A 21,895-nucleotide genomic window follows, 5' to 3' on the forward strand; every position below is an offset into this window, starting at 1 on the left:
CTCAATCTATTCCCCTCTGGAACTGGAAAGCCACCGTGCACGTTGCTAACAAGGTATTCTAACTCAAACACCGCCATGATTACAGCCGGTGTTGCCACTGCAGATGGCAACAACCCATCTACCTGGACCAGTCAGATTCCCCCAAGGTTAACTCACCCTGAACTGCTTCTCCAGCCGTGTGCGCCCTGTCGAATTGGGCGTGAAGATGCTGTTGACATAACTGTGCAGCTGCCAGGCAGGCACCTCTGTCTCTCTGCTCAGGATGGCCTCCATCAAAGCATCATGGATGAAAACATACTGCTCCTGGGATGTTCACAAACAAATATAGAAATAAAAGAGATCATGAAATAGTAATCATCAATAAACAAAGAACATATGAATCTGTGAAACAATCCGTAAAATCCAAACTTACATAACATAATTTTTATAAAGTGCCTGATGTAACTGCTGTTAGAAGCAGGTATAATGTTTAAGTTTATATAATTGTTTTAGGTACGATTACATATAATTTGTACGGAAAAGGAGAAATTTATATGATTAAGAATATTTGTTTTCGTTCTTAAGTCATTTGTATAGTGTTTCCCAAGCGGAACCAATGTTCGCCAGTCCAGGTAAAGACAGGTTATTATTGAGTGCGACATCATTATGTTACACGTGTGATGCCGAGTTGTCGTGTTCAGCTGAAGATAATGTTTTAAGTTACGTTGCTGTAAAATGTTTCCAAGGTCTAAGACAGAGCAAGACTTGTTAAGCTGAAGTTATATTCTCCCCGTATGTTAATGCGGCCAATGAGGTACGTGAATCTTGTCATTGTTTATATTGTACCGACTGTTACCAACTTGGTTTAATTAGCGATACGACATGTAAAGGAACGTAACAACTGTTATTTACCTATATTTATTTAAGAATAATCCTTATAAAGTGATATTGTACAGTTTGAAATAAGTTTATTAAGCTATTTGTGTTGTATTTTATTTTCTGTTTATGTCAAAGAAAGATTGTAATTTATATGTGTGTTTTATTTATATTTGAACTTTATTTAGTTCTCACGGCATAATGAACATCTTTGGAAATAAATGCCAGTGAAAAGAGATCGCCTTGTGTCCGTGATTAACTTGGATGGGAGCAACAGTGAGAACTCAGTCTGCTCGACATGAGGTGAAGAGACGATAAACGCCTGCTGCAGAAGAAGCTGCAAGCAAGATTCAACGCACACTAGCATCAAGCAGATAAGACAGTACATACACCAATAACCTAAAAAGGGTGGAACAGAAGAGAGTCAAGCCAATAAGAAGAAACATTTAAAACAAGTTAAGTGTTATTAAATGGTTAAAGGACTCAATAAGTACTGTAAAGAAAGTGTTATGTACATGTTCTAAGTTTAAAATGCTGATGAGCACATTTAATCTCAATCATCAAGAAAGTTGCAACGTGAAAGAGTAAATAGCATATATTATAGACTGTTTACTGTTCTTAAGTGTTTAAATGAGTGGTTCAGTTTGTAAGTTGAAACTAATTCATATGTATCATAGTATGTTGTTTGGTACTGAGTAGATTATATTAAGGTATTGTTGGTTGAACAGAATAGTTTAGTTCCCTTCAGTTATTTCTACAATGTACATTGTTAAGATAAACAATAATTAAACTAGGAAATATTAAGATAAACTCAGACAATAATACAATGGCCGAACATGAAGAAGAAGCTAACAAAAAGGGCTCAGATAAAGAAAGCTATGCCCAAAGGACACAACAGCAGTCTAAAGATTCCAATAAGGAGCATATAAGCCCAAATCCATCAGACAATGATGATGTTATAAGGGAAACTGATGCTGTTGTTATACAGGAATTACGAAGAAGCCAAAGAACCAGAACCTTTACTGCACGGGGGCAAGAACTGCATGTCAGCAAAATTAGGAGGCTTCAACATCGCTTTGCCATTACTTATGACAGATGGAAAGCTCTAGCCAAACAAGCTAAAGGGGAGCTTGGTGGATCTTCTTCCACCGACGTTGTACTAGACCTCAGGACTAAGATTCACTGTGCTCTGACAGAAGTCAAACAAGCTTATGATGACTTGCGACAACAAAGTGTCCCTGATGGAGAGACACGGCGCAGAGCAGACACCTGTGATGCAGTTTCAAAGCGACTCTTAGACTATGCATGGAACTGTCTTGAAATGAGAGAGGGTTCTCATAAGGAACAAATTCACTGGACTGATACTGGCTCTGTATTTTCATCTGTTGTTTCCCAGAGGTCCAGGGCAACTTCTAAAGGTTCGAGGTCCATAAATAAGTTAAGTATAAGTTCCACACATTCAAGCCTGTCTTCAGCAAATAAACAAGAGGCAGCAGCAGAGTTAGCTGCCACTCAAGCCACTCTAAAAATCTTAGAAGAAATAGAGTGTGAGAAACAAGCACTTGAAATTCTTGAAACAGAAGATGCTGCAAGAAAAAGGACCTTAGAAGAGAAGCGCAGGCAGATAGAACGCTTAGAGACTGTTAAGAGGATGAATGCGGCAAGGGCACGTTTGCAAGTTTATGAGAAGGAAGCGAGCTCGGATGAAGAGATAACAAGTTTGCTCCATGATTATAACTTTGCAGAGATCAAATCCGCTCTAAGCCCAAGTGAACCTCCAGCACACAACTCTGCAATGCCAAAACACATCACTCATACTCAACCTGTTACAATCCCTCAACCTGCCATAAAGAGAGAGTCTACTGCCGATGTTCCTAAAGAAGAAACCACAGCAGCATTAGCCGAAGCAATAGTGGAATCTATTAATGTAAGTCGCCTACCATTACCCGAACCTTCTGTTTTCAGTGGAGATCCATTAAGATACACAGACTGGAAGATGTCCTTTCTATTGTTGATAGACAAGAAAAACATTCCTGTAAATGAGAAAGTCTATTACCTTCGCAAGTATGTAGGGGGTCCTGCAAGGAAAGCTATTGAAAGTTATTTTCTGTTAGGTACAGACCAAGCTTATCATGCTGCATGGAATATCCTAGAAGAAAGGTATGGAAGCTCCTTTGTGATCGCAAAGGCCTTTAGGGATAAACTTGCTTTATGGCCAAAGATAGGACACAAGGATTGTTTTGAATTAAGAGAGTTCGTGGATTTTCTTCGTGGCTGTTGTACGGCAATGTCACAAATCAAAGGTCTTGAAATCCTTAATGACTGTGGTGAAAACCAAAGAATTCTAAACAAGCTTCCAGATTGGTTAGTGGCCAGATGGAATAGAAAGGCTGTAGAAATTGAAGAAATCAGCCAAACATTCCCAAGTTTCAAACAGTTCGTTGACTTTCTCACATTAGAAGCTAAAATAGCTTGTAATCCAGTTACGTCCCTTCACGCCCTGAAGTCCGGTGATGGTGAGAAGCCACGGATGGCAAAACCTCGAACTGTGGGTTCACGTGTACTGGTAAACAGCACAGAGGAAACTCTGGAAGCGAAAGGGTGTGTATTTTGTGAGAAGCCATCACATAGTATTCATACTTGTTGGAAATTCAAGGATAAGCCAATTACAGAACGAGTCAAGTTTGTAAAAATGAAAAGAATGTGTTTTGGATGTTTGAAACCGGGACACCATTCAAAGGTCTGTGAGAGAAGAAGCATCTGTGATACTTGTAAAAGGAAGCACCCAACATGTCTACATGAAGACAGAACCACAACGGATGGAAAGAAAGAACAGCAAATGGTGAAACTAACAGACAACAGGAAAAACGTGAAGGAAAAGGAAAGATCAGGAGAAGTAATGCAATCTCTACAGAAAGACGAAATGTCAAATGAAGCAATATCTAATAGATTGTTCCAAGATGAGAGCAATACTCACACATCCACAGTTGTTCCAGTGTGGCTGTCTACCACGAGTGACCCTGAGAATGAACTTCTTGTTTATGCCTTGCTGGACAACCAAAGTGACACCACATTCATCTTAAAAGAAAGGGCAGAAACACTCAACACACAAAGAGAGCCTGTACAATTAAAAATCTCCACTTTGTCATCTAGAAATACAGTGATTCCAAGTCAACGATTGAATGGATTACAAGTTAGAGGGTTTTATTCATCAAAGAAAATTCCTCTTCCAACAACTTATTCAAGAGAGTTTATTCCTGTTAATGTAAGTCACATTCCAACACAAAAGACAGCAAGAGCTTGGCCTCACTTGGAGCATCTTGCAGAAGAGATTGCACCCTTAATAGACTGTGATGTTGGCTTGCTTATAGGATATGACTGTTCACAAGCACTTCTACCCAGAGAAGTTGTGGCAGGTAAGGACAACGAACCATTTGCTCAAAGAACAGACCTTGGTTGGAGCATAATTGGTCATGTCAACCCTTGTATTGATTATGGCGATACAATTGGAGGCAGCCACACGATGGTTGTGAAACAAGTGATACCTCAGTTGCAATCACCTAATAATCTTACAAATGAAGTGAGATATATGTTTCGCACACAAGTCAAAGAAGTAGTCACTCCACCACAAGTGATAAGGGCACTTGAATCCGACTTCGTTGAAAGAGCTGAAGAGGAAATTCACCTTTCACAAGAAGATCTGCATTTCCTATCAATAATGAAGAAAGGGACAAAAATTAATGCAGATAGTCGCTGTGAAATGCCGTTGCCATTCAAAGGTAATAGGCCAAGTATGCCAGATAATCAGAAGTGTGCCCATCATCGTCTCAGATGTTTGCGGAAAAGATTTGAAAGGGACAAACAATATCATAAGGACTACTCGACCTTCATGAATGGAATAATAACTCGCAAAGAAGCAGAGAAGGTTCCAGAAGATGAAGTCAATAATACTCCTGCATGGTACATCCCTCACCATGGGGTATATCACCCACAGAAACCGGGAAAGATACGGGTTGTATTTGACTGCTCAGCGAAGTTTGAAGGAGTGTCATTGAATGACCATCTGCTGACTGGGCCAGAACTGACAAATACCTTAGTGGGTGTGCTTTGTCGGTTCCGTGTGGGTCCTGTAGCAATAATGTGTGATATTGAATGCATGTTCCACCAATTTCATGTAAGACCAGAGGATCAAGATTACTTGAGATTTCTTTGGTGGGATAATGGAGACTTTCAATCTCAACCATCAGTCTATCGTATGAGAGTGCACCTGTTTGGGGCAGCCTCTTCACCTGGATGTGCAAATTATGGGTTGAGGTACATCGCTGCTCAAGGACAGGGTAGTTTCAGTGAAGCATCCATCCGCTTCATTAAGAGGAACTTCTATGTCGACGATGGTCTAATAAGTGTTTCAACACATGAGGAAGCTATTCAGTTAGTGAACGAAGCAAGGAAGCTTTGTAACACTGGAAAGTTACGAATTCACAAGTTCATCTCTAACCACCTTGAGGTGCTTGCAGCAATTCCCAAGGAAGATTGTGCAGAAACAGTACGGAACCAAGATTTGATGTTGGGAGAGTCACAGATTGAAAGAGCTCTAGGGGTCAGCTGGTGTGTTGCCTCAGATCAGTTCCAATTCAGGGTAATCGTGAGTGAACGCCCACTCTCTAGGAGGGGAGTCTTATCGACCGTGGCCTCTATTTTTGACCCACTTGGCTTTGTAGCACCTTTCATTCTAGTTGGAAAGCAAATACTTCAACAAATGTGTCAAGACAAGATTGGATGGGATGAACCACTTTCTGAGGATCTTCAGCCACGATGGGAATCCTGGCTTTTTGATCTGCAGAACCTATCTGATGTCAAAATAAGTCGATGTTACATTCCAGAAAGTTTTAAGGAAGTTCAGAGGTATGAATTACATCATTTCTCAGACGCAAGCAGTACAGGGTATGGTGAATGCACTTATTTGAGAGCAATTAGCACTTCAGGACAAATCCACTGTTGTTTAGTTATGGGCAAGGCTAGGGTTTCACCCTTGAAGATTACCACAATACCCAGACTTGAGCTGTCTGCAGCAGTTGTGGCAGTCCGTACAAGTGATCTGCTTAGAAAGGAGCTGGAGATAGAGGCCCAAGAGTTCTTTTGGACAGACTCAAAGGTTGTCCTGGGATATGTCAACAATGATGCTAAACGATTTCATGTGTTTGTGGCAAATTGCATTCAGCGTATCAAACAGAGCACAGATCCAAGTCAATGGAGATATGTAACCTCTGAAGACAATCCGGCGGATCATGCATCAAGAGGTCTTACAGCGAAAGAACTCACTACATCCAACTGGTTTACGGGTCCAGCCTTTCTTCTGCTGGATGAACTTCCCAGCAGAGATGTCAAGGTGGGAGATATTTCAGTTGAAGACCCAGAAGCTCGTAAAACTTATGTACACAAGACCTTGACCATTGAAGATTCACTGAATAAAAGGTTTCTAAAGTTCTCCAACTGGACCAAACTAGTCAAGGCTATTGCTAGACTCATAAGACGTGTCAAACAGATTAAGGGCTTGACATCAAAAACCAATGAAGCCACAAGTTTACAAGAGAGAAAGGATGCAGAACTTTCCATCATAGGCATTGTCCAAGGTACATTTTTCTCTGAGGAATTAAGAAACTTGCAGAGTAAGGGTGAGATGAAATCAAAGGATAAGAGTAGCAAGCTTTACAGACTGAATCCTTTCTTGGATGATAACGGCATTCTCAGAGTGGGAGGTCGTCTTGAGTATGCTGATTTACACCCACACATCAAGCATCCAGTGATTTTACCAAAGACTAGTCACATATCAAGGTTGCTGATTGAGCATTATCATCAGCGAGTGCAACACCAAGGTCGTGGTATAACACTTAACGAACTAAGATCAAGTGGTATTTGGATCCTTGGTGGCAGTCATGCTGTGTCATCTTGCATTCACAAGTGTGTTAAGTGTAGAAGGTTTAGAAGACCTACAGAAACACAAAAAATGGCAGACTTGCCACTTGAACGGATGGAGACAACGCCTCCCTTTACTTATTGTGGTATGGACTGTTTTGGGCCATTTTATGTCAAGGAGGGAAGAAAGGAGTTGAAGCGATATGGTCTATTATTTACTTGTTTGTGTTCTCGTGCAGTACACATCGAGCTGCTTGAAGATATGACGGCTGATGTCTTTATTAATGCTCTTCGTGCTTTCATTGCACTACGAGGAAACGTTCGACAACTTCGATCTGATCAGGGTACTAACTTTGTTGGTGCAAGGCGTCAGTTCTTGGAAGCTGTGAAGGAGATGGACCAAGAATACCTAAAACAACTAGGCTGTGAATTTGTCATGAACACTCCAGCTGCAAGTCATATGGGTGGAGCTTGGGAAAGGCAAATTAGGACAATAAGAAATGTGCTAATGTCCATACTAGATCAGTCGTCCCGCAAACTGGATAGTTCATCATTGCGAACTTATCTATATGAGGTTATGGCGATCATAAACAGCAGACCTTTAACGGCACACTTACTCAACGATCCAGCAGGACCACAACCTCTTACACCTAATCTCCTTCTGACAATGAAATCTTCTATTGTTTTGCCACCACCCGGAGAATTTGTAAGAGAAGATCTTTACCTTCTCAAAAGATGGCGTAAGGTACAATACTTGGCCAATGAATTTTGGTCTAGATGGAAGAAAGAATATCTGTTAAACCAGCAACAGAGACAAAAATGGAACAAAATCCATAGAAATGCAAAGATCAATGACATAGTGATTGTGCAAGACGACAATGCATCTCGAAATGAGTGGAAGTTGGCTAAGGTCACAGCAGTATATCCTAGTAAAGATGGATGTGTGAGAAAGCTACAGTTGCTGTTAAGTGACAAGGAACTAGATGAGCAAGGAAAACGACTTACCAAGCCAGTTTATTTGGAGAGGCCTATTCATAAGACTGTGATTTTGATGGAAGCTGAGTAATATAGCTTTATTGGGTTATGTTATTTTTAGTTGTGTTATGGAATTTTATATTTGCACATTAGTACAGAAATCACCAGTGATTGGTGGGAGTGTAACTGCTGTTAGAAGCAGGTATAATGTTTAAGTTTATATAATTGTTTTAGGTACGATTACATATAATTTGTACGGAAAAGGAGAAATTTATATGATTAAGAATATTTGTTTTCGTTCTTAAGTCATTTGTATAGTGTTTCCCAAGCGGAACCAATGTTCGCCAGTCCAGGTAAAGACAGGTTATTATTGAGTGCGACATCATTATGTTACACGTGTGATGCCGAGTTGTCGTGTTCAGCTGAAGATAATGTTTTAAGTTACGTTGCTGTAAAATGTTTCCAAGGTCTAAGACAGAGCAAGACTTGTTAAGCTGAAGTTATATTCTCCCCGTATGTTAATGCGGCCAATGAGGTACGTGAATCTTGTCATTGTTTATATTGTACCGACTGTTACCAACTTGGTTTAATTAGCGATACGACATGTAAAGGAACGTAACAACTGTTATTTACCTATATTTATTTAAGAATAATCCTTATAAAGTGATATTGTACAGTTTGAAATAAGTTTATTAAGCTATTTGTGTTGTATTTTATTTTCTGTTTATGTCAAAGAAAGATTGTAATTTATATGTGTGTTTTATTTATATTTGAACTTTATTTAGTTCTCACGGCATAATGAACATCTTTGGAAATAAATGCCAGTGAAAAGAGATCGCCTTGTGTCCGTGATTAACTGGATGGGAGCAACACCTGATTTAAATAGAAAATTGCTACAGAATAAAACTACACAAAACCTGAGAAGAGTAAACATTGTTACATGCTACAACACATCTATAATTTGCTTTTATAATTTAGGAGCCTGATGAAATTATAATTGATAATTTTCACAACTATTTGTACTATATTACATAAACTCAAATGCTTAATTTTCAACATTTTGGATATCAAGATGGACAAAGCAAAACCTTAACGGAGCCCATAATTAGCCAGATTATGCTAAAAAGGTGTGGAGAACTACACTGTAGGCAGGGATTCACCTAAACTACATAATGTAAAGTGGACACAGACATAATCTCAATTCTCCATCAGTGGAAAATTTAGTTAAAATTGTTATATCTAGTCAGAGGACAACCAGTGTGGCCTAATTCACTCTCTTTTTAGTGTTTGTCCTGTGTGTGACCTTTACCTGAGCTTAGCCTATCAATCAGAGTTGCTGTCATAACCCATCTTTAATCATAGATGACCTTTTTGTTAAAAAGCAGGAATCCAGTTTCCTTAATGTCAGTGATGATTTAGGTCTTCTTACCTCAGTCTGGACTAGGTAGTTGCGTTGTGTGCGGATATGTTTAAGAAAATCCAGGACACTGACTGTGCTTTTGTCCTTGATCTGTTGAAGCATGCTGTCAATGACGATGTACGTTCCTGTGCGCCCAACCCCTGCACTGAAGAGCACAACACAAAGCAATATGAGCACAATGCCAGGCCCATAGAGGGAGCTGTTACCCAAGTCAGCAAATATGAGTAACACTTGTTTAGCCCAGGAGCTTGGTAATAAGGAATTGTACCTGCAGTGCACCAGGACAGGACCCATGTCAGAAGTGCGAGCAGCTGAGGAGCGGTTGATGAAGGTGAGCACAGGAAGGGTGTACTCTGGTACTCCCATGTCAGGCCACTGCGTGTAGTGATACTGGACCACAATGCGCTCATTTAGCTTCCCTTTTGCATTCCCCTTCTGACCCTAAAACATAAGCACAGGTGAGAATGCATTACATCCCCTTTACGTAGTGCACATCAAGCATCACACATCAAGCATCAGCCTTATTATATGCAGAATCACATAAAGTAACTGGTTGCACCACACGAACTAGCTGAGTAGTTCAATTAGTGTGGGTGATGTCCAGTTGTCTCATTAATGTATAAGACAATATAAAAGAGGAACAGGATTCTTAGATAGTTCCCTCTTGACTAAATGACGATTTTTAACACTTAAAAATACATTTCTCTAAACACACAAATATAGGTTATCCACAGACGTTATTCCTCGGCTCATGAACCAGCTTTATCAGAAGCTTAACAAGAAGCTATACTGTAAGTTGTGATACCACAGTAACATTTGTTTTTGCATATGTGATTGCTTGATGGTGCTGTGCGCACAACTAAGGTCTTTGGTATGCAGGACATTCTTTAGAAAAGTAATCCACTGCTTTAGCTTTGATGGACTCATGATGGATAGTTAAGTGCAGTTATGACAGAAACGAAATCAATGCAGCCGACCTAAAGGATTTAAGCTTTTTTTTATTTCACACATTCTTCTATCTTGTCACAACCTGTCACCTAACATTTCTCAAGAATGAAATCACCTGATGCAATTTATAGGCTTTCACACAGCTCCCTCTGGAGCCACACAAGATTCGATACAACTTTTTTCACATGTGCAGTAGCACTCCCCAACACCAATAAACAAACTTTGATATGTAAAATTAGAGTTTGTACTGATGAAGTTTTAACCCTTTGAAGTCTGATTTCATTTTGGGTAGTTTTGACTTTCACATTATTTTGAGCAAAAAAAAAAAAAAAAAACAACATAAACATGCACCTTGCAAAACACAGATGTACTCTACAAAAGAGTCTGCACTTTATTTTTATAAAAGCTCCACATCAGCATTTCCAGCAGATTTTCTCAGCTGGTCTCTAAATGATTTATAAATACCGTTAGGTTAATACTAAAACATGCCCGGTACGATAACAGACTCACAAGGGCTAATAATGTAACCTGATTTACTAAATCACTAGTTTAGTAACTAATCAGCTACTAGGTTATTACGAATCATATTATAACGGAGATTGAAAAAACTAAACAAAACAGGTTTATAGAATATTCGTCACAGCTTGAGTCTAACTTTAATTTACCTTTTTAACTTTAGTGTTCCTTATAAGGAAATGCCGCAGTGTGTAGCAGGCGTGCACTTTGGTGCTTTTCAGTGTCACCACGATGTTTCCATACTGCTCGCTGTTCTCTGTTGGCCAGTACTGGTCACATTTCCTCTGAAGACACAGAGAATGAAACACATCTGAAACACAGTCTTTGTCACTTTTATATTTTCGGTTTGTGAATGATGGAAGTGAACCTACTCTGCCTTTCTCCACCAGGTTTGTGATCATAATGATGATTCCAGTGTTCTGCTCCCACACCATCCTCCAAAAGTCCTCAAACGTAGACTTGAGAGGACCCTGCGCAGCTATATAGGCTCTGGGCCGGTTGTAGCCCTGAAACAGGAGAGTGGTGGAGTATTATTTACTGGTACGATTCAAACAATATTATATGAATTACCTACAACCCTTGATGGAGCTCATAAGACTGATTGTTTATAAAATCCTTTTCTTCGTCTCACAGAAATAAAAATGTATACATTAATCAATATTACTTTAAGTAATACATTTTATTGCTCTATCAAATTTTGAGATTAACTATAATCTATTGACAATTTAAATAAAACACTTAATAAAACGTGTAAAATTTAGAATTATGATTTATTCTCGTGTTCGTTCAGGACAGGTGGATGAGTTTCAAATCAGTTTATACGCGGACATAAAAACAAATGGGATATTTCTATAACACCTTTGGCATGTCAAGAAGTTGCCCGAACTTACATCCACATAGTTGGCGTTGATGTAATCTGAATGTTTGGCATCCTTCCCGGCCAGAGCTCGTAATTTGACCCTGCTGTGGTCATCTGTGGAAAACATTGATATCTTTGTTTGAATTATTAAAAGGATGAAAACATGTTATAAAAACATTATTGGATTTTGTTGCAGTAGGCATCAATCAGATTTTACAGTTGACTCACAGGCCACGATGTTTATGTATCTATTCTTGTGCTTGTTGTCAGGATGATTGGAATGTTCTGCTGTGATTTTCAGGTCTGCTGTCGACCGTTGGACCTCCTGGAGAGAGAAAGGAAAAGAGAGGGACTTTATTAAATGAACAGAGAGGGTGTTATGGAATCACCAGCCATACTTAAGTTCTAGCTTTCTCATAGAAACTGTATATTTTTATTTCTTCTTAAGTAAAATATCTGATTTACTTATTTTTTGTAATATAGTTGGAAACAGAAAACTTTTAAAATCCTTCCCCTGCACACAGATGAAATGTAAAGCTATAACAAGGATTTAGTTTATCGGTCAAGGACACTTCAGCAGAGACACTGGGGCTTGAGGTGAAGCCTCTAGTAAGACAGCCGCCATCTCTTCTTCTGCACTATACCACAGAGCATCCACCGTCCCATAAAACACAATAATTTTCAACATAGCTTCTTTGTGGTGCATTTAAAATTTATGCTCACAAACTTCACATCAAATGACCCCAATTAAATAGAATCCTCTAGGGCTAACGCGTTTGCCTCATTCCTTAACCTGGTTACACAGAGAGTGTGTTCCCATCCAGTCAACCAGCAGTTAGACCCTCTCTAATTAACCTCAGTCTCTCTCGATCTTTCTTTTCGCTTATCGCTCAACCATCTGTTCAAATTTAGCAACCCTGCACAAAAACACCTGCATAAAATAATCTCTACCCACTGCTCAGACTGAGACCTCTTTGTAGAAAACATTTGCAAAAAAACAAAACAAAACTAATATACAGAGTCTATGGTTGTGCCATTTGAGATTGTTTTTAGGCACAGTGGTGTTTAAATACATCTTCTGTCAATTGCGGAGGCTACCAACTGACCTAACTGCTAATGTCAGCATGTTAACATGTTCGTGATGACGGTACTCGGTGCTCTGCAGGTATAATAATCATTGTGTTCACCATCTCAGTGATGTGTGGAAAATGCTAACAATTGCTAATTATGAAGTACAGCTAGGGTCATATCTCAAACCAAAGAACTGGACAAACTACATTTTACAATGCTGCTGGATGAACAGGGTCATTAAAAATATTACTGATCCAGAACTGATTCAGTGTTGGATATATAAATGTGTGCCAGATTCTGTGACCAATCAATTAATGATTTAAAACTTCGAGGGAAATCTAATGTCATAGATGTGACACACTAGAGAGAGACACACTAACAATACTCTACTGAACATAACAGACAACATGGACAGAAGTTGATGGACAGAGAAACGTGCTTAGAGGAAATCTGTGATTTGAGATACTGGAACACATCTGTACACATACATAGAGGACCGCATTGGAAATAACATGTGGACTTTGTTGCATATACACACACACACATATATATATATATATATATATATATATATATATATATATATATATATATATATATATATATATATATATATATATATATATATATATATATATATATATATATATATATATATATATATATATGTGTGTGTGTGTGTGTGTGTAGTAGTAAAGACAGCTTTCACCATGCAAAAAAATCTTACTTTATCTTTCTTCCCCAGCACAACACAATAAAAACACCATCAACACACATAAAAAAAATTACTAGATAAAAATAGTAAAAGAGAAGATTTTGGATTTGCTTGCTTAAGAAGACAAATTGGCAGAATAATCATGCTATAATCTTTGTAAAACACTGGAGGAAAGGGCAACAGCATTCCTGAAGTATTCATCAGCCATACATTATCTTTGAATTTTTGTGTTGTTAGCGGTCATATTAGGGACAGTTCTATCCCCTTTACGTACTTGTTAGGGACAGTTCACCAGTGTATCTCATCACTGACACAAGGAAGCACACAGAGACAGGACAACCATTCACACTCATGTTCAGACCTATGGGCATTTTAGAGTCACCAAATAACCTAAAATGCATGTCTATGAACATGGAGAAAACCCATGCATGCACGGGAAGAACAGGCAAACTCCACACAAAAAGATTTTTGATGGCAACCTTCTAGCCGTGAGGGAGCCAGGCTAACACGTTCATCACTGTGCTGCCTACTGATTGAAGTACAATTAAAAACATACCTCAAACTCCTCTGAGAAACCTTGTAGGTTGTTCTTATACAGCTCCATGATGTGTTTAACAAACCGCTTAACAGGAATGGCCTCCATGTCATCTGAAGGAGATACACAGAACAAATACCCATTAAAGTTTGCTTGTTTCATTTTCTGCAATATTACGATTTGTTGTTTAGACCTTATGTCCACTCAGAATATACAGAGGATGTATGAGCTTTTTGTTTTAGATTTTAAATTAATAAAAAGAAAAAAAAGAAAAAAATTGCACACACAATTTATCACAAATTCCTACTTTGTCTATTTCACATTTATAGGAGAAAGCATCTGTCTCATCAGAGCTGAACCAGCCTTAAAACAGACACAAGGGATCTTTGATAAGTATGGTCACCAGGACGCAGGGACAATAGCGCAGAGGACCTGGCTGTCATCACCCCTGATTGGGGCCAATGCGTTAACAAAACCAACCTTGCCGACTGGACCTTTGGGACTCTTGCTTGCTTGAGCGGCTTCAGCATAAAGGTGAATTGTGGTTGGTAAATATATTAATTCATTCAAATGTCTTTCCTCTCCTTTATTAATGTCAAGAGACTATGAGTCTAATCATTTTGTCATATTGGTTCTGGGTGAAAAGTGGCTTTAGGAGCTGGAAACTAAAATGAGCTTGAAGTTTGATTAAGCCCAATTTTGCTTAACCCTGAATAAAATTATACTGAGGTGTGTTCACATACATGCTCGAATCATGACTACATGAAACATCACTACTTTAACAATAGACATATTTAGTCATTTGCCATTTTAAATATTTACATGCCAATATGTAAAAAAGTGTTAGTTATATTAACTCCCATAAAGTCAGGCTGCGAAAAGCCAGTCACACAAGTCCCACTGAGCTGCTCCAACGGTCATTTCAAATGCAAATAACCAGGACTGAGCAAAGGTAGCCATCATGGCAATAAGGAAAACCATTTGGAAACATGTAGAATACATCAGTAGACATAAACCATATAAATTAAGTCAAAAAACCTTTATCTGGGTGAAAACTTTCAAGATACTTGTAGGTAAAACAAAAATAACCTAATTCGTTTTCGATTGGGTGGCCAAAACACCTATCCACTTTGACCTCAATAATAAACACATAGGAGAAATGACACCTGTCTGACAGTGTAAACCTAAAAAAGTGGAATTCAAGGCAGAGCCACTGTAGTGGATTGCATTAAATTGCACAGGGGTCATAATGTTGTGTCTGATCAGTGTGTACTCCAAACCAAATGCAGTACCTCTTGGAGTACACAAGCACCATCCCCTGTGATGCTGCGAATGCTTAATATAGAAACTGCAATAGTGAGAAGTGAATGAAGTATAGTTTGACATGAAATTCTGAATATTTGCACAATACATGTATGACTATTCTAATGTGATGAACGCATGACTCACCTGGTATAGGAATGACAGGAATATTCTCATTGGCCACCACCCGTGGCGAGCTGCTTTCCTCCACATAGAAATGAGCTGTCTGGAAAAACCTCCTACAGGGACACAGAGAGAGCACACTGAAACCACACACCATCAGCACAGATGATGCGATGCGTATTAGGGAATTGTTATCTCATTGTTCTCAGATCCAGTCTGTCAACATCAGCAGCATCTAAATGTTGAATAGAACGACATGGGAATGGCAGAAAGCTGCTAATGAAAACTAGAGAAGTAGTTTGGACACAGCTGATTGCACACAGAGTGAGCGGCTCCTGGAAATGCAGACCTGAGCGGACTACAGGGAACAGGTAAACAACTCACAGCGACAACCAAAGCATCACCAAATTTAGTTCTTTAGTAATACTGAAGACAACTAGTGCAAACACAGATTCTGTCTTCAGGGCAACACATGCCACTTATAAGAGGTCCCACTTTAAACTCCCTCACAACAAACATAATAATAGTTTATAATAGTTTAATAATAGTACAATACTTAATAACTTAGTAATAATAGCTTGAGGGAGGTCTTTTTGGAATACCTAAAGTATTTAGGAATAAAATAAAGCTTTGTAAATAGATGAATCCTGGATATTTACAATTAAAGGTAAAGGCAGAGGTAAACCTCAAGTCCCTGAAAAACAGAAAAACAATTACTGAGCGAGACAGATTTAAAGGCATCAGCTTGCACATCCTTCCTCCCCCGGAACCACATCTCTCACACACATGCACAAAATTTATAGTATCAATGCATATAAAAGACCAATATTATTATTCTAGTGCCAGATTCCCCAGGTTTGATCCTACCTGTACTTGATGCAGAGGAGGGAGCAGATGCTAGTCATTCTTTAAGAGAGATGGTACAAAAATAAAAAGGCTGCACTGCATTTAAAAGGTATAGAAAGAAAGAGGGAGAAAGAGAAAGAGTGAGAAGGGAGTATGAAAAGCAAATGAGGGAGGAGCCACCCCCACCAGCTTGCATCACAGCCTTTCAATCTAATGGCTCCCTATAGATGCATATGTGGTGCGACTAACTAACCAGAATGGTCTTGCTTGTAGATTCTCTACAAGGCCTTCAGAAGAATAGTTTGCTTGGGGGAATAGAAACGTGTGATGAAATAGACTTTATGAATAGATGACAGGTGTAAAAAACACTGGAGTGATCCATCACATTCAGTGCTGGTATCAGCAGCACTGCACCACTAACATGGGATGGAATTTGTTCATATTACAACATCTGTGAGTTTCCAACAAACACCCAGAGGCTCAGAGGCTTCCAGATGTGTTCTCCAGCTCCAGCAATTAATTCTATTGTCTACAGACTCATAAACTGACCAAAAAAACAAAAATGAGCTAACTAAAAAAGAGAAAAGGACAAAATGTCAAAACAGATGTTGGTGAAGATTCTCCATCATCCAGGTTTGGTTATCCAAAGACTGACTTATGTCAACTGGACTTCTTTCTTTTTTGCTACTTATCCAAGCAGCTTCTTCAGTCTGAACACAGTTATATCCTCCAGAGTAGGCCTTTGTTCCACCCTGGCCTGAACAGGCTCGTTAAGGTGGGAGGTGGGAACAGGGTGGAGTAATCAAGATGTACACCTCAACACAAGAAGAGCAACATAGTATTTGCAGTCTAGAGCGGTGAAGAGTGTTCAGAGCTCTACAGTGGAGAAACCAAACTGTCTCTACACATGAGGATGGCCCAGCACAAAAGAAGCAACACCTCAGGACCAGAATCAGGAGTGTACCTACACCTGAAGGACTAAGGACACTCGTTTGAGGATGGCAGTGTTCACATTTTGGACAGAGAAGGCCGATGGTATGAGAGGGGAGTATGTGAAGCTATTTATGTTCACATGGAGAATCCTTTTCTCAGCAGAGGAGGAGGCCTCAGGCACAACTTGTCTCCCATTTTTCATGCTGCCCTTTCGTCCATCCCCAGGAAGATTCAGACCACTTCATACATCTACCAAGAGGGCCACACCTAACAACCCCTATCTTAGGGGCATAGGGAGTTAGTTAATTGAAGTACAGTTTCTTGTGACAGAGGCTCAAATTTCTCAGTATGGAACTGTTTTATGTTCTTATAAATACAGTAATTCATTTTGTTTCTTTCCTGACCCTCCTGTGGTATTAGAAAGAGGCCCCTGACACAGTGACATACAAAAATTGTTAGTCTCAAACTAAAATAAGTAGGTCTGATATTTAATTAAATATAAAATAATATATTGTACTGCACATTTTCATCTGCAATCTTTTGTTATGTTCGTGTGTTGTTTGAGAAAGCTGATTAGAAACCTGGTTATGCCTAAATCTGTCATGGGAGTCTGTTTTCTCCGTGAGAAATCTGTCAGGTTTCCCTAATCCCCTGCCTCCATTTGGGAAACCCGGTTTCCCCTTTACATCAAAGTTAAGAAATCAGCTTTCCTGAGAGAGCCCCTTGGCTCCAGTGTTACTGTTGTTTCGTCTGTAAATGGCAAAAGACCTGATAAATAGAGCAGATAAATAGACCTGGGCAATACGATTGGCTCAATCAACGACCACATCTGTTGGTGGCAGAGTGTAAAACAGTTTATTTACATGGTAAACATATCTCCATAATGCACATTTGATGCTATAGCAGGGAAAAGTTGAATAAAAACACAGATCATTAAAATGTAAATGGCATCCCTCTGTTAATCAGTCCATATAAAGTCCAACAAAGTCAGAAAGCAACGTTCTCTGTCAGTATACAGTTAAAATTTGTTATGCTTCCAACAACGGGCAGCAATAAGGTGGTTCTGATATCATTGCCTCATACTGAGGGCATTGACCCTCAGTAAAGAAATCTAAATACCGCATCTGCACAGGTGAATCACGCAGGAGTTTTAGGCTGCTCAATCTGTACATGATGCATCGATCACGTAAGCATTTATAAATGAAACGGGTTGTGGTGTTTCTAATGACCAAAACACCTCCAAGCAAAGGCAATCACTTAGGTTAATAGCTGCACCATCACAGGAGAGGCTACACAGAGCACAAAGAGTAAAGCGAGTATGAATGGGTTGATTTCATCTTTCTTCATGTTCTTTTCCCAAGGGGAAACAGACATTGTCTGTAAATTGTCTGAGTTTTCACAACAACAGCTGTGATGGCCATTTCTAATGTCACAGCTGCCCCTTCTCTTCTACTCATCTCTCAGTAATTCAGCCACCGACCGACTCCGCTACTGTAATGTTATTTTCAGTCATCAGTTTTTTAACACCTCAATGGTGCTGAGAACCAGGCTTTTATTTATAGCACGTTCTTATAATATCTGACATCACAAATGTCACAGTAAGGTGTTGTTGGCATATAAACATATCACACTTTTAAAAAATGTTTCCAGTAAAGAATTAATAAGATACATCTGACACATTTAAAGTACTAACAAAACATCTCAGACGGTAAACAAATAAAATCCACACACTGCGCAGAAGCTTTACACACAGTAAATATGACCAGCTGAGGATATGGTCCATGGTGTCATTAGTAAATCATTAGTTTTCCCCACGTGCACCAGTGGTTAGGCCTGTGTAATTACTGGGGCTCCAATAGAGTGGCTAGAATTTACCCCAGCAAATGAAGACACAGCTGGGACTCCTGCCTCCTCCATAGCCTTTAGGTCTCCAGCTTCTCACCCAGGTGGGTGATGGGTCTGATGTAAGACATGCAGGCAAGACAGTGCTCCAACTACCAGACTGGAGGTCAGTCTGCACAATCATATGCAGTTATAAGCATACATGTGCTTACTATAGACAAATCCACACTGGACAGGTCTGAATGTGAAGCAAGGAGACTGGAAGACTCACTCATGCATTTGGGTGTCAAAAAGGCCAGTGTGGGTGAGGGGCACCTTATTAAGAGGAGTCTTTTCTATATATAACAGCATTTGACATAATGACCTATTACTATTCTATCAAATGTTTTAAGCAGAATACCACCCCCCAGCCCTTTGGAATGAAGCAAGGCAAAGTGAACCTTTTCCCTCACCTCCAGTACACCATCACAATTAGTAGCATTATCAGGCAGAGCAGAGTGAGTGCAGACACCACCACCAATGGGACGATCCACACCATCCGGCCCATCCCTGGGTGAGGAGTTCGAATTATTGTCGACAAAGTGGTCCTGTCTGCAACATAGGGTAAAAGCACAATTTTACATGCGTACAAATATTTTAGCAACTAAACACCATTTGCAGATTATGTTGGAAAAAATGTGCTGGTCGATCTCAGTTCTTCCTTCTTGTTGTCTGATCTATGAAGGGATGTCTACATGTGATAAAGATAAAACTTGATGGAAATACAAGGATTTGAATCCCATTCAATTGTAATAACTCAAAACTGTGCAAAATCCTGAGCTTAGTATAAGCTGCCTCACTGCCTGATTCCAGTTTTCAGTCTACGTTCAAGGTGCTGACAGTACGATGACAGTAAAGATTCTAAGAAAAAAAAAAAAAGAGTTTAAAAATGCTCCCCTTTGAAGCAAACTCTTTAAAGTATCATTATAGGAGTTCCTTGAGGCGGAACCCCTCTGGCAGACAGCTCACTTCTGCCCTCAGGCCAATGTGTTGTACTGACACAAAAGCCTGGAGCTTTGTCTTTGAATAAGATGTTAACGAGTGCAGTTAGTCTTAAATCAAGTTATTTGTTATGCTAAGTTATGTTCATTACTGTTGGTAGTGTTTTCAGAATTCTGCTTTGGAAGGAAGTTTTGCTTTGTATTATAAAAAAGCAAACAGGAGAACAAGGGTTACTGAAAACTCAAAGGATTTGTCTGTTTGGGAGGGGGTCTGCTCACCCGTGTGGACAGAGAAAGGCCAGAGACTACTGATCTTTGGAGAAAGCGTGGAGCTCTGGGGAATCTGCATCTCTGTACTGTCATTATGAGGCTTCTGAGTAGGCACTCCATTAACATCCGTGGGTTTCTTCTCTATGTTGACCAACTGCTGCTCACCAGTGCTTGCAGGTATAGTGGTGCATTCAACTGTGGGTTTCCCTTCTCCTTTCTCTTTGGCTGTGGATGCGGGGGTGGGGATTAAAGGCTTTTTGGCCACAGTGCTGTCCCCTTGCGTTTCCTCATTACCAAGTGCATTCTTGGTCTTTCTCTTCTTGTCATCCTCTCCTTCCTCTTGCTCTCCTTCTCTCTCCCCCTCCTCCCCCTCCTCACCCTCATGTGCAGCCTGACTCTCCTCAGATGGGGTGTCTGTCTCTGAGCCCTGTGGTGCTATCTGCTCAGTGCTGGACTTTGCAGGTGGGGCGGATGGACGGGTGGGGTTCTGGGTTGCCTGTGGTGTCTGCGTAGGCCAGACAGAACTGGGCAAAGACGAAATGACCCCTCCACCAATGCCTAAGCCTGCCAGCAGGGTGCTTGTCACAACTGATGCCACTGTGGCCTGGCTGCCACTGGAGGAGGGGCCCATTCCCGTTGCCATGGAGACAATGGAGAAGTGGATGCCAGAGGACGTCCAGGTGGAGGAGCCAGAGCTTATTGGAGCCATGTCTGCTGAGGATGCTGGAGAAATTGTGGGCTAATGGAGACGGGCAGAAAAAAAGAGGTTATCCAACACTAGCACATGAATTCCACTAACACACAAACACACAGACACTAAAAAGACATATGTACTGCCATCTTCTGGTCAACTCACCATCCCAGTCTTCACAATACGAGACCCTTCAAATATTCGTGTTGTATTAGCTGTAACAAACAGAAAGCAAGCATTTAAAAGCCCACAATCACATTTCTGCTTTATAGAAATGTTAATACATTATGACTCAATGGCTGGAAGGTTTTGACCAGCTACCTCTGAATAGCAGTGTTTGGCTGAAATCACTGCGCAGGTCACGCTGACATACTGCCTGCACTCTGAACAGGTACAGGATGTCAGGGGATACATTAGTGATGACTGCTTTCTGCAAGAGAAAAGATAGACATAAACATATATAGATATTAAAACAGTAACTTGTAATGGAAGTTATAATGCCTAAATTTAAATATTCTATCTTAAGGTCCTGTTTGGTCAACAGTATGAACCAAAGGTTCAATGTAGTTTAAAAACCTCATTTCCTGCTTAATTTAATTGTGTTGTGCGGTTTGCAGATGGCTTTACTTATATTAAAATGCTTCTCAGAGTGGATTGGGTGATTGCCTCTGGAGTTGTATTCTCTAAAATAATTCAGATAAAGGTGTTCAGAGATAGAAACTGAAAATTGAAATGGAAATGAAGTGGGCAAAATAAGAAAGATTGACAGCAGAGAGAGAGAAGCGGAGAGAACACAGTAAGTAAAGACACAGATCGACTGTACTTTTAGAGTGAAAGTGTATATAGAAATCCATTAATCATTCATTCAGTTTGTCATAGGCAGTTGATATACAATAACAATATAAATGTAGAGAGCTCTTAAGAAAACAAAGATACCACAGTGTGTCAACAACAAATATATCATCTATAAAACGCATTCAGTTAAACAATAAATCTGAACAAATGACATTTCAGTTTCAAAAAGACCTCAGGACAGGATGAAGTATGGCTGATGGGGAATTAAAAAGGCCATTGGATATGGCTGAATGATGCTAAAAA

At 39.7% G+C, this 21,895-nt stretch overlaps 2 protein-coding genes across 5 annotated transcripts in view; one reads left to right on the top strand and one right to left on the bottom strand.

Moving 5' to 3' along the window:
- The window catches only part of LOC137128108 (receptor-type tyrosine-protein phosphatase gamma-like), a 100,889-nt gene that overhangs the window by 6,004 nt on the left and 72,990 nt on the right, over window positions 1-21,895 (bottom strand). For 2 of the 3 annotated variants that reach the window (XM_067505819.1, XM_067505821.1), the window contains 13 exons: window positions 21,119-21,227; window positions 20,963-21,012; window positions 20,116-20,845; window positions 19,309-19,447; window positions 15,260-15,351; window positions 13,832-13,923; window positions 11,718-11,814; window positions 11,521-11,603; window positions 11,002-11,136; window positions 10,780-10,914; window positions 9,435-9,607; window positions 9,176-9,311; window positions 157-303 (listed from right to left, as the gene is read on the bottom strand). In XM_067505819.1, the coding sequence (XP_067361920.1) occupies window positions 157-303; window positions 9,176-9,311; window positions 9,435-9,607; window positions 10,780-10,914; window positions 11,002-11,136; window positions 11,521-11,603; window positions 11,718-11,814; window positions 13,832-13,923; window positions 15,260-15,351; window positions 19,309-19,447; window positions 20,116-20,845; window positions 20,963-21,012; window positions 21,119-21,227 (2,118 nt within the window). The remainder of the gene's footprint in view (window positions 1-156; window positions 304-9,175; window positions 9,312-9,434; window positions 9,608-10,779; window positions 10,915-11,001; window positions 11,137-11,520; window positions 11,604-11,717; window positions 11,815-13,831; window positions 13,924-15,259; window positions 15,352-19,308; window positions 19,448-20,115; window positions 20,846-20,962; window positions 21,013-21,118; window positions 21,228-21,895) is intronic. The other variant, XM_067505820.1, reaches the window with a different exon arrangement.
- LOC137128107 (uncharacterized) lies at window positions 422-8,579 on the top strand. Of its 2 annotated transcripts, XR_010914513.1 has the most exons (3): window positions 422-793; window positions 1,044-8,281; window positions 8,532-8,579. XR_010914513.1 is itself a non-coding variant. In XM_067505818.1 (2 exons), exon 2 carries the CDS (start codon window positions 1,682-1,684, stop codon window positions 7,835-7,837), a length of 6,156 nt encoding a protein of 2,051 aa, XP_067361919.1. In that variant the 5' UTR covers window positions 422-793; window positions 1,044-1,681; the 3' UTR covers window positions 7,838-8,579. The 2 variants fall into 2 exon arrangements, 1 of the variants encoding a protein (XP_067361919.1); XM_067505818.1 differs by having other exon boundaries at window positions 1,044-8,579.

This window comes from Channa argus, chromosome 5, assembly GCF_033026475.1.
Source record: "Channa argus isolate prfri chromosome 5, Channa argus male v1.0, whole genome shotgun sequence".
In the NCBI taxonomy this organism is placed as follows: domain Eukaryota; kingdom Metazoa; phylum Chordata; class Actinopteri; order Anabantiformes; family Channidae; genus Channa; species Channa argus.

What these genes read in the sequence shown, in the direction of transcription:
- LOC137128107 (XM_067505818.1), top strand. Translation starts at nt 1,682, where the DNA reads ATGGCCGAACATGAAGAAGAAGCTAACAAAAAGGGCTCAGATAAAGAA.